At 45.9% G+C, this 15,413-nt stretch overlaps 1 protein-coding gene across 20 annotated transcripts in view; it reads right to left on the reverse strand.

Moving 5' to 3' along the window:
* LOC129837536 (E3 ubiquitin-protein ligase UBR5-like) overlaps positions 1–15,413 on the reverse strand; it is a 46,742-nt gene that overhangs the window by 15,874 nt on the left and 15,455 nt on the right. For 11 of the 20 annotated variants that reach the window (XM_055903803.1, XM_055903793.1, XM_055903794.1 and 8 more), the window contains 21 exons: positions 14,573–14,783; positions 14,134–14,260; positions 13,591–13,838; positions 13,169–13,289; positions 12,805–12,902; positions 12,394–12,551; positions 12,152–12,243; positions 11,869–12,015; positions 11,599–11,717; positions 11,314–11,440; positions 10,946–11,075; positions 10,445–10,605; positions 9,980–10,219; positions 9,654–9,777; positions 9,345–9,465; positions 9,077–9,208; positions 7,514–7,771; positions 6,999–7,270; positions 6,522–6,739; positions 6,157–6,390; positions 5,854–5,927 (listed from right to left, as the gene is read on the reverse strand). In XM_055903803.1, coding sequence (XP_055759778.1) covers positions 5,854–5,927; positions 6,157–6,390; positions 6,522–6,739; positions 6,999–7,270; positions 7,514–7,771; positions 9,077–9,208; positions 9,345–9,465; positions 9,654–9,777; positions 9,980–10,219; positions 10,445–10,605; positions 10,946–11,075; positions 11,314–11,440; positions 11,599–11,717; positions 11,869–12,015; positions 12,152–12,243; positions 12,394–12,551; positions 12,805–12,902; positions 13,169–13,289; positions 13,591–13,838; positions 14,134–14,260; positions 14,573–14,783 — 3,412 coding nt within the window. The remainder of the gene's footprint in view (positions 1–5,853; positions 5,928–6,156; positions 6,391–6,521; positions 6,740–6,998; positions 7,271–7,513; positions 7,772–9,076; positions 9,209–9,344; positions 9,466–9,653; positions 9,778–9,979; positions 10,220–10,444; positions 10,606–10,945; positions 11,076–11,313; positions 11,441–11,598; positions 11,718–11,868; positions 12,016–12,151; positions 12,244–12,393; positions 12,552–12,804; positions 12,903–13,168; positions 13,290–13,590; positions 13,839–14,133; positions 14,261–14,572; positions 14,784–15,413) is intronic. The other 9 variants (XM_055903806.1, XM_055903805.1, XM_055903804.1 and 6 more) reach the window with 4 other exon arrangements.

Consider the following 15,413-nt stretch of genomic DNA (forward strand, 5'->3'; position numbering starts at 1 on the left):
TCTTTTGGCCAGGTTTGGATTTGATTTTCTTTAGGAAACCATTTATTGTAGTCTGGATTGTGGATAGAAAAACCTGACAATCAGTTTCCACGTCTGTATAGGACAAGAGATCATTCCAGTTAATTCCCTTAATTGCGTTTTCAAAATAGTTAAATTCAGTCTTAGGTATTCTTAGTTGATCCGGCTTTCTAACAGTAGAGAGGTTAAACCTTTGTTTTCTGAATTTTTATAATGAGTATTTCTGTATTTGAATTTGGCACCCAGCAGTTTCACTGGCTGTTGAAGAGGTGGGACGCTAACGTCTCACATACCCAAGAGAGGTTAATGTAAATCATCACACCCCCTCTTCCTTCAATCCTGTCTCTCCTGAAAACATTGTAGCCAGGCACAATCAAAGCAGCGATGGAGAGTTTTTAATGGAGCCATGTCTCTGAGAGGCAGAGGAAGTCAAGGTTGGAGTCTGTGAGTAGATGTTGAATTTGATCACTTTTTGGAATGACACTACGAATGTTCAAGTGCCCCCCTAGTAGTCCCTTGGGCTTAGCTCGTGGGTCCCAGATGACTCGCGAGTGATTGACACATTGAAAAAAGTTAAATGTTCTGTGTTTTCTGGCGGCTGGGTTTAGGCCATTTTGTTTCATTTTGATTAGGGGCAGTTCGGTAACGCAATTAACAATCCCTCCCGCCTGCACTGGATGCGGGGAACTAACTAAAACAGCTTGCGTACCAGAAGCAGAGTTAGGGATCGCATATAGCGACTTGGGTATGTTTGAAGAGTCAAAATCTATCCTGGAGCCGGGTGAGTAAAGAGAAACCACGGGACCATAGCACTCACCCACTTCCACAGCGGCGACGATCAGTGGACGAGGCCATCCACTGAATTCCACTCCGGTGAGTATCACTGGCTTGGTGATGTTAGGCCCAGGATTAAGTCGCACATCCCCGGAGAGCAGGAGGGTAGTGAACAGGTAGTTTCACAGTTTCCGATAAATGTTGGACTTGTGTTTGTTACGCCTAAGCGGTTCAGCGGAATAGGGAACGAGGTAGACTTGGCCATTATTCAGAACATTATGGTATGCTGTGTACTGTCCGCTCCCGTGGAACGGTGAACCAATGTGTTTGGTGTTAATATTCTCCGGTAGTAGATTTAGTGTCATCCCAGCAAGAACACACAGATTATCAGTACAGCAGCTACATAACTGACAATCATGGCAAAGTACTGGAGATAAAACAAATAATTGCACTTACACTCTTTGCATGAGTTACTTAGCTGGGGTTGTCGTACACCTGATGTTTTAGATAAAATAACAGCATTCGTATGAGAAGCGGCACCTGCCACACCTCCTTGTCTTCCATCCGCCATTATTAGTTATTATTGTTTTAATGCAGCCATGAAATGCGTGGACAGAGTCCAGGAGCCAAGATGATTTGGATGGACTCAGTCATTCCTGAGAGTATCTTCTGCTTCCAGAAGGTGTCAAAGTTATCAATAAAAGTGACTCCAGCAGAGCTACAGTAGTCTTTAGCCAGATGTGTATTGCCAGCAGTCTGCTGAATCTTTCACATCTGCGGCCCAACGATGGTACTGGACCTGAAATTATTGGCTGTTTTTTGGAGTCTTTTAAAGCTAAATTCAGTTCTTTAAAATCCATTTTTTAAATGTTCAGAGCTAGCCCTCCTGATGTCGTCTGACCCCACATGGCCTACGACAGTGTCAGCTCCGGGCATCTGTGGTAGAACAGAAGGAAGCAGCCTTATGTCCTGTACTTGTGCTCCTGGGTAGCACAGGGTTTTTGCCTTGGGGACCGAGATGTTTCTCACCATAGAGCTGCCTATGATGACAGCTGGTGATGTTGAATGGCCCGGGTCTCTACGGCAGCCTCACAGTCTGGTGAGGCTGGGAGCACCGAGGATCTGAACCCGAGGTAGAAGCCACCGGAGAGGGAGACAGAACCGAGGACGAAGACGCAGGTACCTCCGGATTCGATCTTGATTGAGAAGCTACCAAGGGCCAAGGCTCTGGAACCTCTGGATCCAGGGCGGCAAAGCTGTTTTTGGTCCGTGTCAGTTCCGGGTTCAACATCTCCATGGAGACCCTCGTTGCCAGAGGACACCTTCTTCGACTTCCACGCCGAGTGACGTACCTCCATGGCTGGTTGGTTGGGTTGAGATCAGCTCTGTTCTCCAGGGAAGGGGGAGACCCCTTCGGGGATGGAACCCTGCCTAACACCAGCCAGTCGGCTGTGGAGAGCCGACATGGCGGCAAAACTTCCACCAGGCCAGAGTGGCGTCCAGCTACTGGGGTGGAAGGAAAAAGTAGGTGACCGTGGGTTCCCCAGTAACTTATGTAGGTTTGCTACTTGCTTGCTAAGAGTAGCTACTTCACTCCTGTAGTCCTCCGCAAGCAAGCAGTTGCTACATTGAAAGTCAGTGCGGTCCACATTGTCCCGGGAACAAAGCAAAGTAAACACAGCTCCTGCAACGCTGGAAACTTTCAATAGCGGCCTCCATTTGAGTCCGCCGACCCAGCTAGGCTTCGCGTCACTCACTCTATACGGAATCTGGCAGGATCCCGGGAGAGATGGCAGCGCTCACAAAAATGTAGCCCAACAGAGCCGCAGGCTCCAAAATAAAAGTATATAAAAACACTGTCGGCTTTTAAACCAAGGTCTTTAGTTCAGGTTTCAGCGTTCGACAACATACTTTGCGTTCTGATGACATGCTGTTGCTACATGACACCCCTACTCTTACGATAAGTGCCATGGGATCTTAAGTGACCAGAGTCAGTACACCCGTTTAACGTCCCATCCCCGAAAGACAGCACCCTACACAGGGCAATGTCCCCAATCACTGCCCTGGGGCATTTGGATATTAATTTTTTTTAGACCAAAGGAAAGGGTGCCTCCTACTGGCCCTTAAACACCACTCCCAGCAGCATCTGGAATCCCATCCAGGGACATATCAGGATCAACCCTGCTTAGCTTCAGAAGCTAGTTTGGGTCTGCTTTGCTGCCTCAGGACCTGGACGACTTGCCTTAATAGAAGGAGCCATAAATTCTGCTCTGTACCAGAATTCTACAGGAGAATGTAAGGCCATCCGTCTGTGAGCTGGGTCACTCAGCAAGACAATGATCAAAACACATAATCATGTCTACATGAGTGGCAAAAAAGCAACACATTTTAAGTTTTGGAATGTTCTAGTCCAGTGGTTCCCAAACTTTTTAATAGTCCCGTACCCCTTCAAACATGTAACCTCCAGCTGCGTACCCCCTCTAGCACCAGGATCAGGGCATTCAAATGTTGTTTTGCCATCATTGTAAGCCTGCCACACACACACAATACAACACATTCATTAAACATAAGAATGAGTCAGTTTGTCACAACCGGGCTTGTGGGAAGTGACAAAGAGCTCTTATAGGACCAGGGCGCAAATAATAATCAATAATTTAGCTCTTTATTTAACCATCTTACATATAAAATATTATTCATCAAAAATTGTGAATAACTCACCACAGGTTAATGAGAAGGATGTGCTTGAAAGGATGCACATAACTAATGTTGGGTTGTATTGGAGAGACTCAGTCTTAAATCATTTCCCACACAGTCTGTGCCTGTATTTAGTTTTCATGCTAGTGAGGGCCGAGTATCCACTCTCACATAGGTACGTGGTTGCAAAGGGCATCAGTCTTTAACAGAGTGCTTTGTCAAAGGAAAACACTCTGAGCGCAGCCCTTTGCAGAAATCTGGCAGTGACTTCTGATTAAATTACATTTTCTCAGAATATCGTTGGAATTTCGATGAGGCTCTCTTGTTCAGATATCGGGTAAGTGGACTGGAGGCAGGGCATGAAAGGGATAACGATTCCAGTTTGTGTCGTCCGTTTCGGGAAAGTACCTGCGTAATTGCGCACCCAGCTCACTCAAGTGCTTCACTATATCACATTTGACATTGTCCCTAAGCTTGAGTTCTTTTGCACACAAAAAAATCATACAATGATGGAAAGATCTGTGTGTTGTCCTTGTTAATGTAGACAGAAAAGAGCTCCAACTTCTTAATCATAGCCTCAATTTTGTTCTGCACATTGAATATAGTTGCGGACAGTCCCTGTAATCCTAGATTCAGATCATTCAGGCGAGAAAAAACATCACCCAGATAGGCTAGTCGTATGAGAAACTCATCATGCAAGCGGTCAGACAAGTGAAAATGGTCAGTAAATAAAACTAAGCTTGTTATTTTTTTATTTTATTTTATTTTTTTAAACGTGTCAATACTTTGCCCCTTGATAACCAGCGCAATTCTGTATGTTGTAAACGTGTTACATGGTCACTGCCCATATCATTGCATAATGCAGAAACTACACGAGAGTTCAGGGGCCTTGCTTTAAAATACCCTCTCATGTCCTGGTTTCCAGTGGTTTTCCTTAATTGACCCCCCATAAACGTAATGGACATATATCAGGAGCTGTGCCACCACCACATCTGTTGACTCATCCAGCTGTAACGCATATAATTCACCGATGCGTCATGAGACAGTGTTTGATGAAGTCTTTGTCTGTATAGTTTCTTTGGCATTTTCCCCCAGCATTGTCCCAGCCATATCCACGGCAGCAGGAAGAATTAAATCCTCCACAATAGTATGGGGCTTGCCTGTCCTAGCCACTCGGTAGCTCACCATATAAAATGCTTCTAGTCCCTTCTTATTAATGGTATCTGTTGCTTTTATACATGTCTTACTACTCAAAAGTTGTCTTAATTCTGGCCCAAAAAAACTAGTGGCTTATTTTTCTAATTGCCATGTTTTATTTCTAAATGTCTACACAAGAGTGAAGGTTTCCCGCGAGAGAGTAACAGTTAATGTGATTGGATGTTAATTATTTGACTAGGCTACCTGTATTTGACATTGTTTTATTATTTCGCTGAACACTAGACGGTTTAATTCCATTTTTAGCAGTGAAACGATGCTACTCAGGCAAGAAAAAAAAAAGAAAAAAAACTCAGCCAGATGTATAGCCCCATTGGAAAATATAAAATGCACTGTTAGAAAATTTGAAATCCCTTTTAATTGGCGTACCCCTGACGGCATTACCTGGTCTAGTCTAAGTCCAGACCGAATTCCAATTTAGTTGTTGCGGCAGGACTTGAAAAAAGCAGTTCATGCTTGAAAACCCACAAATATCACCGAGTTAAAGCAGTTCTACATGGAAGAGTGGGCCAAAAGTCCTTCACAGCGACGTGAGAGACTGATCAACAACTACAGAAGCTTTTGGTTGGAGTCATTACAGTTAAAGGTGGCACGACCAGTTACTGAGTGTAAGGGGCAATTACTTTTTCAAACAGGGGCATTGGGTTGTGCATAACCTTGTTTATAAAATAAGTATGTAATTGTGTTAAAGGTTACCTGAGTGAACAAATATCTAATATTAGGTTTTGGTTGAAGATCTGATAACATTCAGTATCAAAAATATGCAGAAGTAGAGAAAATTAGAAAAGGGGCAAATACTTTTTCACTAACAGTGACTAAAGCTGGCTGATTGAGCAAACAGTTTAAGTGTCGTTTGTCAGATTTAAGTGACTCAAAAAGGGCAAAACTGTTTGTCTAATCTGAACTGTACCTTTGGGAGCTGCCCTCTTCTTTTTGCCTCGTTTCTGCCTAACTGCCTTTCTTCTGGCTTGTCTGCCTTCCAATACCAGAAAACAACCTAACAGTGCTCCGCATATCAATGGACTAGTAACTCACTCCTAAAATGTCTATCAAACTGAGGTGAAAAATAATAGGTTAAGACACCTGTATGAGAACACTTCAAATTGAACACACAAATATCAAAGCATATCATTCATAAATCAATTAACTTACTTTGATTGGTGTCCTCGTCATTCTCATGTTCAGAATCTTCATTGTCCAGTCCCAGTTCCAGAATCTCACGGCTCCTGTGGGGTAAACTAATAGAGTTAAATCACACAGAAAATGACCCGCATGTCAAATGTTCAAAGGGGAGTCAGTGGCTCCTTCTCAATAAGGCATTCCTTGATTCCTCACATCCTCACTTCCTTCTCAAAAAGCATTGCATTAGAAGCCAAGGTCAGAGGTGAGGAATGGAGAAAACAGTCGAGAAAGAGTCAGTGTAAACATGTCCATCCATTCCAGGGGAGTCAGTACCTCTTGCGGTCCATCTGTGTTGTGTCCAGAGTTGTCTGCTGGTTCATGGCTTTGATCCAGTAGATGAGGGCCTGGAAGACGTAGGCCACGTGTTTGAGAGAACACACATCCAGCACAGGCAGAACGTCAGAGTGCTCGTCATTATGGGAACGCATCAGAGACAGGGCATAGTTCAGGAAGTCTCCCCGCGCTGACATCATCCCCTGACGCACTGTCAGTAGAGTGGCCGCACGCCTGGGAGGAAGGAACACACACATCAGTGACTTGAAATATAATCCATAAACAATTGCAAACTAGTGGGGGCCTATGAAACACTGCTGATTGCCAATAACACATTCTACTATTTTGGGTTACACTTATTTTACCCAGACCTCCGTCCCTCCAAGGTGCGGAGGCTGGCTTCCTCGCGGGCGGTCATGCGCTCCCTGCGGGCGGAGTGCTGCGAGGCGTGGAGGGGGTGGGATGGGTGTCCGGGGTCGCCTGCTGAGGACAGGGCCGAGCCGTAACGCAGCTGAGCCTCTGTAGAGTCCATGATGGACACCATCCAGTTCCACGTAGGGATCAGCTTCTCCTCAACAAAGTTCTGGTGGTATAACACACAGATAAGGTTGATTCAGTCAGAACGTCAATAACACTTGTGTAGTGTAAAAGTTAATCAAATTTGCATCTCCACAAAACAGTTGGAGTCACTTTAGTCAGAAAGGTGTCTATTGCTTCTTATCCCATAGGTACAACAGAATAATTATCCTATAAAATACTTCCAGAACCACTTTGTTGACACTAACATGTGACCATTGGTAGGTAACATAATGTAATGTGATCTGTGTGTGGGTCTGTGTCACCTGCAGGTTGACAGCGTCCTGGTAGGTGAGTTTAACTGCAGCAGGGTACTGGGAGTAGACCAGGTGGTTGTACTTGGGGATGAGGCTCATCAGGTCAGAGATCTGTCTGATGACGATGCTGTAGGCCCGGGCTAAGCTGGAGGCTGACGTCAGGTAGCTGGACGAGTTGGAGGCCTCCAGAGCTGCAGCCGCAGCGGCCGCGCTGGTGCTGATGGCACTGCTGCGCCGCAGGTTGGACGGGTCGATGTAGATCAGACCTGTGGAGCTCGCTGCTGGGCACAGAGACATGAGCGTCAGCACAGACAGACCTCACCAACATAGTCCCCAGCAAAACATAACACCAAAAAACTTCCCTCTGACTCAGTCCAATACGCTCTTACGATAGAATGACAGACAAAATATATTTTTTTAAATCAATACAAGACTGTCCTAAATGCAGTCCATCTTGGATGTGTCAATATGAGAGTACTGGTGTGTACGGCACAGATTGTGTTTGTAGTAGTATTAGTGCTGACCAGCAGGGGTGGAGGAGCTGGAGGGGGCGCTGCCCGTGGCTCTCTGGCTGGGGGTGTTACGTACAGCCCACTGCATGGAGCGCGGCGCCTGGGCAGCACTGTTGACGTGGGAGGCGGTGGTGGTCCTCTCCAAGGGCTCGTCCAATAGAAAGGTCTCCTGGTCCACGTCGTCGCTCTGGCTGCTGCTGCTGTCCGAGTCGCTTGAGTCGTTGGACTGGGAGTCGTCCTCTGAAAAGAAGGCAGGGACACTGCTGGCACCTTGGTGGAGAGGGATGGGAAGACAAAGGGGGATGAGAGCGGGATGGGGAAATAGAGGAGGAAGAGGAAACAGAGGAGAGATGAGTGTGTGGCGCTGCTCACCTTGCCAGGTAGCAGGAGTGCAGGTTAGTGTTCCACACCACCACAAGACTGCTAGCTAGCTACCATGTTATATTGAGCGGCTCAGAGCTTAAACAACGCTGCTTCTTGTTGTTCAAATTAGGCTAAAGTACCACAGTTTCACCAGGGTGCAGTTTTTAGAAAGTTATTTCGCCTATCGCATAGGAATAAACACAAAGAAATATAATAAATAGAGCAGACTAATCATTGGCTTTAATGGGGACTCCCGTTCTATTCATTCTGTTTCCAGCTATGCATTTAATCCTATCTGATGGGCTAAATCCAGATCGATCCCTCTGAAAACATGGGCCCATCATGTTTATATTTCTATTGTTGGTCTTATTTTTGAGTGATCTTAGTAGTGTCTGACGGGAAAAGACACCATAATTATACATTTTTCCTGACTTTCCCATATCAAAAGCAATTACAACCACAAACAAAGAATCAAAGGCAAAATGTAGATGGACACAAGGGAGGAACCCCACACCAGCTAGCAGGTCTAAAGTTATAGTGATTAGTTTGTTATTCAGGGAGAAACACCAACAAGACAGACTTGTGAGTAAGATATTATTAGTTGATGAGAACCATGGTGATATGTGAGATGGAGGGCAATCTTGGGTGAACTCCTTCGGATAAACTGTGTGTGCACCTCAAAATGTCACTCTAGCCCTGACATATTATGCATTGTAGTAAAAAGGAGGCCATACCAACATTTTGAAAAGCCAGGGATATTCTACATCCTGCAAATGAAATACATTGAGTAATGAACCCTAGTAGTAGACGAGTTGCTCTGCAGTCTTAAGCCATGATGTCAGTGGTAAGAACAATGTGACCTAAAAAGGAACTTTTGATACAAAATAAATACAAAAAAAATACAAAAAAAAGGGCCTCTTCCCTTTTACTGGCTGGTGTGACGCCCAGTCATGACTGGTGATAATGAGACAGAAAAATAATTAGTCAGCCTGAACAGCAACTGAATATTAAAGAGGGTGGTGAGGCAAAAAGCGATTTCCATTTAGCAGTCTCAAGAACTCAGGTAGGATCGTTAAATGAGGTCATTTAGACGGGTGGCTGGCCAGTGGCCACATCACAGAAGAAAATAAACCAGAGATTTAAATTTAATTAAAATGACAATGACTTAAACTACAATGTGAATACAAAAGACAATGGTGGGAATTATAATACCTGCTTCGGAGCCAGCAGTTGCTGCGGTGACAACACTCCTCCGCCCGCTGGCGTTGTCCTGGTTGCTATGGTTACTCTCGCTGTCACTCTCGGTCTCTGCGGCAGCCAGCAGATCCAACTCCATGTCGCTTCCTGGAGAGGAAAGGACATAACCCTCTTCAACCACAATCAGCATCATTACAGTCAATAATTTGTAGAAAGATTGTAAAATTCTACCACATTTGTGGTAGGAAAAAAAAGATGGAGTCAGTCCAGTCTAGGTTCTCACCATCCTCATCATGTTCATCATGCTGTCCCTCTGCCTCAGCGTTCTCCTCTCCCTGTTCTCCCTGTTCCTCCTGGTCTTCATGGTGATCCTCCTCTCCGGCAACGCCCTCGACAACCTCCACCTGCCACAACAGATGTAGACAGTTGGGAATCAGTACTGAGAAAGCAAATGTCATCAAGTGTTGGGTTCAATTCCATTTCAATTCAATCAATTTCAGAAGTAAACTGAAATTCTAATTAAACTGACAGCAACCAACCAACACCCCCCCCCCCCACATTGATATGTTCCTTTTCTAGAGAGACTCTTCACCTCTTCAACATCAGCAGACACAATGTCATCCTGCTCCTCGTCTCTCCCTCTGACCGGCTGGGACTGGCTGCTGCGGCGAGGCTGGGGGTTCCTGATGATGTAGGACGATGCAGTCTGACTAGAACTGACACACACAGACAAACAAGACCATTTGAGTTAACAATGCCAATGTCTAAATCCAAGCCACTTTAAACCAATATATACATGGCAGAAGTGTTTCCCTAGATTATATTTTCCCAGAGGAAGGTCAAAGACCTCCAAATCAACAGAGCTGGGGAACACAGTCTACATGTCTGTCTGTGCGAATGCAGAGTAAAACCACTCACTTGCTGGACTGGTCTGGGGAGGGTCTCGGTGGCAAGGGTTCCACAGAGAAGAGTTCCTCGCTGCCCTGCACGGCGTCGATGCTGGTGCTGGCCAGGGTGAAGGGAGCGGTGGGCCGGGCGATGCCCATCCTTACAGGCACGATGAGAGACTCCGCCACGTTGCACAGCTCCTCCACCGCATAGGGCAGCAGGGCCTGGAACACACGCCTGCACTTCCCAATGGGCTGGGGGATGAAGTTACTGGAAGAAACAACGAGAAAGGAGATTAGACGTGAACAACTGTAAGTATCAAATCAGTCCGTGCTGCTATATTTATATTCACCTAGGAGTGGGGAGCAGTACAAGACAAATAAAACCTGTTTAAATCCACTAAAGGGCTAGTCCAGTCCTTTAAAACCACCTAAACTAAAGGACTAGCCCTGTACAACAGGAAAATGGAGATCAATCTGGATTTGGTACTCATACTTTTTCTTTTTGGATGAAGCCATCTCGACGCTGAGGATGACAAACACCCTGGCCACGGAGCGCAGGAACCTCCTGGTGACGACGATGGCCTCCTCTCTCCGGCCAGGAGTGTACTTGTTCTGCAGCTCCTTCACCAAGGTCCCCAGCAAGGTGTCAATAAACTACAGGAGACAACAGAAGATTCAGAGATGGTTAACTAACACACACGGACCACCTTCAAGGTTGATAGTTACACCTAGAGGGATAATATTGCACTTGCCACATAGATAGGTGATGGTGTACCCTCTGGGCAAGTTACTCTGACCCAAATTAAATTCGCCAATGAAATAGGTTTAGTCCAGGACTAGGCTTAATCTGTGTCTGAGAACACGACCCAGAGAGAGTACTTGCAACAGAAGATGGGTGTGCGTCCTCTAGGTGTTACAACTGTGGTTGACTGACTCCAGAAGATCTGAGTAATTTAAGGGGGGGTGCTAGACTGACCCGACTGACCCGACTTACTGTAATGTCAGGGGCACACTTGACGATGAGGCAGTGTGTGAAGCAGTCCAGGCGGATGGTGCCACTCTGCTGGTTCAGGTACACCTGCTCCTCTGGAAGGAGATGGGCGATACGGCTGCTGGCACTCAACCTAGAACACACAACCAGGAAGCCAGAGTTATAAAGGAGACACTATTAAGAGGACTCGTAACTGGTTAAACAGCTGCTCATCCGATGAGGTACATTTCAGGAAGAAAATGTGCGTGCTTGCTTCAGCTGTCTAAAATAGTTACGGAAGTATAAATTGGATACAGAGGTTGGAGGGATGGACAAAGAGGTTTGAGAGGTGACACTGAGCTGGTGAAGGCAGGCAGGGCTAGAGAACTCACGGGTCTTTATTCTCCTGGGATCCGAACATTATCATGGACTTGAGAGCATTCCAGTCCTGCAGCACCCTCTCCAGGGCCAGCTGGGCGAAGCGCGGAGGCTCCAGGTCATGGTCCGGCATGTCAGAGTCTGACACACAGGGAGGACAACATTAAAAAAACTATTAGAATTGTCTCTTAGAATAGAGAATTGATGTGAATGAAAATAAACATTGAGCCATAATGCTAGATTTGCAGTGTTGCTTGAAGTGAAACAAGGCCTGACAACAGTAGTAAACCTCCATCCACCTTCAGCATTGGCAGCCTTGCGGTTCCTGTCCTCTCTGATGCGAGGGGGTCGGTACTGGCAGTGCTCCACACTCTGCCTAGCAACAGTCTGCACCAGGAACAGAAGGATATGCTCCCCCCTGTTGACCAGCCAGAGGAAGAAAAACACATTACTAAAGCACCTGAAAAAACACCTTACAGATTGAAGAGAACCAACATTGGATTTAAAAGAAATACATGTTAACACTGAACACAAAATACAGCCTACAGTCAGTCAGTGTGTGTGTTTACCGGCTGTTTGGACTGGTGACCAGGTTAGTGGTGGTGAGCAGTCTGTACAGCAGGTCCAGGCGAGCAGCTTTCTGTCCAGCAATCAGCGTCTTACACTTACACTTCTCCCAGCAGTCACAGTACGCAGTGGGAGAGGTCCTCTTGAGTCTGGGGAGAAAGACATTATCATTAAAGGCCTGGTGCAAATCACCTGTATCAGATTCAGTGATGCATTACAACAGTATAAAACCGGGATGTAAGTAATGAAATCCACTAACACCAGTATGAAGAGTGAAGTACATACTTGCAGTCGTGTCCTTTGTGACACACCCTGGCGCACTCAGTGCAGCAGCAAAGAGACTCCAACAGGCCGCAGGTCCGGCACTCAAAGATATCCTAGATGGGAGAGAGACTAAATGGTCAGCAAAGATTCCCATCTGTGAAAAGGTAAACCAGTGTGAACGGCTGACTCATTTGTTGTGCGTGTTGCATTGTCCTCCCAAGTGACCCACCTGGTGTGTGTGTGTGTATGTGTGTGTCCCTCACCTGGTTGATGTGTTCAGCTCCTGTCCAGGTGAAGCTGCAGGTGTCGTTGCAGCAGAGGACGTAGAGAGGAGAGTCGTCAGGGTTGGTCCCCGAGGGACAAATCATCTCCATGAACACAGAGTCTGCATCCACCTTCTCAGTCATGCCGGGGTCTCCGACTACACAACAGGTTTTGCAACAACACATTAAAATATATATTTTTATTTGGTTATTAAGTTTAGGTTGTCATCCCCATTAAAAAAGTTGTTCTCTCCTTATTAAACAGTACATGTATAATCACTTCTTCATGTATAAATTAATGACTTATGTCATCTTTACATCAACATGTAAGCATTCATATCCATTAGTAGCACTGCCAAAGTCTCCTCTTTCTCAACCAAAGACAAATAAACAGTGTAGTGAGTGATGTACCCTTGGCCATTTTCTGCGCAGCCTCCAGAACAGTAATGGCAGCTGGGTAAGCTCTCCCGCTTACTGCTAGCATGAACGGGGTCATTCCACGGGCATCCCTGTCAAATACACACACACACTTTAGAAGAGCAACAGAAAGGAGGGGGACAAACATCAATAATAATGAGAGCAATAGTTCAGTTCAGTATTTTAATGAAACAAGGCATTACTGTGTTATAAAATTAAAAAGCTTGCCCAGACCGATTGCCCATCTCAATTCTCAATCTCCCCCCCAATCACACCTGCCTCTAACAAACAAAATACAAAAGAATGGAACGCTCCTTCAGCTTTTTAAAGAAAGATGTAAAAACAAATGAGTCTTTACTTGGCAGAGAGCAACTCGCGGAGGTGTGGCCTGAGAACCATGCTGTCACACATCAGTTTGAGGATGAGGTGGGCGTTGGCCTTGCGGTCTTTAGACTCCACCACCGAAGGCTCAGAGGGGCCTGTGGCAGGAGGATGGAACAGGTCAGAGACATTGGGGAGAGTTAGAGAACAACAATAGGGTAACCCCAACTAACTCCACATCTGAGCATGTATGGTGGTATAGTGATGAAGTAGCTAGTCATTGGTTGGTTCCAAATGGAACCCTATTCCTTATATACTGGCCATAAGTAGTGTTCTAAACAGGGAATTCGGTGACATTTAGTACCACACAGGCTAGGTATTTGACCTGGTACAGTGGTGGAGTAGCTAGCTAGGTGTGGTTGTATGTTGAGGAATAAGTTATCTAGATAGGTATCTGACCTGGTATAGTGGATGTGCTGGGGCCCTGGCTGGTCCCTGTTGAGGCTGTGGTGAGAGATCCCACTGCAGGGGCCAGGATGAAGTCTATGTCACCGTCTGGGTCCATGGGAGGGGGGTCGGGCACCCAGCTGGGAGGGGCGATGGGTGGGGACACAGGGTCCTGGTGGTCGCTGGAGGAGGGGCCGGACTCGTGACGGCCAAGCCCAGCTGCTCTCAGAGAGCGCCTCATCATCTCCCTCAGACGCAGCCTGCGCCAGACAGAACACACTTAACAGGTTACATGAGTGGTGGAAAGACACAATGGGACTCACATGTAGACATAAATGGGCACCAAGATAGTGTTCTTGGTCTCAAGTGTCCTAAATGGCATCCTGAAAGGTTTTCTAAGAACAGAAAAAAAGCCAATAGGCTCAGTAAACTTATTTCACTTATTGGGCTTTATGTAACAATCAGTTAGTATAATCTAGTTCTTCAGTGTTTTTCATCATGAACATGTAGCCTGAAAGAAAATAGTCAACCTAAAAACTTGTATAAGTTAGTTACCCTCTGCTGCTAGAAGAGCCGGTCCTGTTCCCAGAGCTGTTGCTAGACACCACAGAGATAGCATTGGCGATGGCCTCCACTGCTGACAGTCTCTCTGCAAACGTATTCCTCTCAGACCGTTCAGCTTCTGGAAAACACCAGCCCAACAGTTACCACACATATACAGACACAGGGAGATGAGGAAATAATGTAAGTCAAACGGGAGATGGGAAAGATAACACAGAGGATGGCTCAAAACTGACACTGTGCCTTTGGAGACTTCAGGAGTCTTGACGCTGGTGTAACCTCACAAAAATTTCAGATTGGAATATATTGTGTAGAACAGATATGATTTGTGTTTCAGGTAGAACAGGGAATCCAGTTAACTCCATTTGTTGACTTCCATCTGCAACGTTTCATCACGCTGTATACACCACCCAGCACTCTAGCTGTGGTTTACCTTCCTCCTCCTTGGTCTCCTTGTTGCTGACGGGGAAGCAGACTGAGACACAGGCGTGGAGGATGTTGCGGTTGCCGTCACAGCGGTGGCCCAGAAAGGAGTGGAGAACGTGGGGACTCTGCTCCAGGAGAACAGCCTGCTCCAGGTTCACCAGGTACTGACGACAGGCCTCAAAGTCACAACGCAGCACGTGCTGCATCAACGTCTGCTTCTAGAAACAAGTTGAACAAAGTTATTTAAAGTGCATCAGCACAGCATCTCAATATACTTTACAGCGGGAATAAAAACATGCAAAATACAAAAGCATTTATCAACAGAATACAATAAGGGACGGTTTTAGGTTAAAAACATACTTTTCCTTGGCTAAAAAGCACATCCATTTTTGCTGAGCCTAAACGCAGCAATAAAAGAAACGTCCCTTTTTCAGGACCCTGTCTCTCAAAGATAATTCGTAAAAATCCAAATAACTTCAGATCTTCATTGTAAAGTGTTCATTGTAAACACTGTTTCCCATGTTTGTTCCTGATCCCATAAACAATTAATGAACATGCACCTGTGGAACGGTCGCTAAGACACTAACAGCTTACAGATGATAGGCAATTAAGGTCACGGTATGAAAACTTAGGACACTAAAAGAGGCCTTTCTACGGACTCTGAAAAACACTAAAGAAAGATAGCCAGGGTCCCTGCTCATCTGCGTGAACGTGCTTTAGGCATGCTGTAAGGAGACATGAGGACTGCAGATGTGGCCAGGGCAATATATTGCAATGTCCGTACTGTGAGATGCCTAAGACAGCGCTACAGGGAGACAGGACGGACAGCTGATCATTCTCACAGTGGC

This window comes from Salvelinus fontinalis, chromosome 38, assembly GCF_029448725.1.
Source record: "Salvelinus fontinalis isolate EN_2023a chromosome 38, ASM2944872v1, whole genome shotgun sequence".
NCBI lineage: Eukaryota > Metazoa > Chordata > Actinopteri > Salmoniformes > Salmonidae > Salvelinus > Salvelinus fontinalis.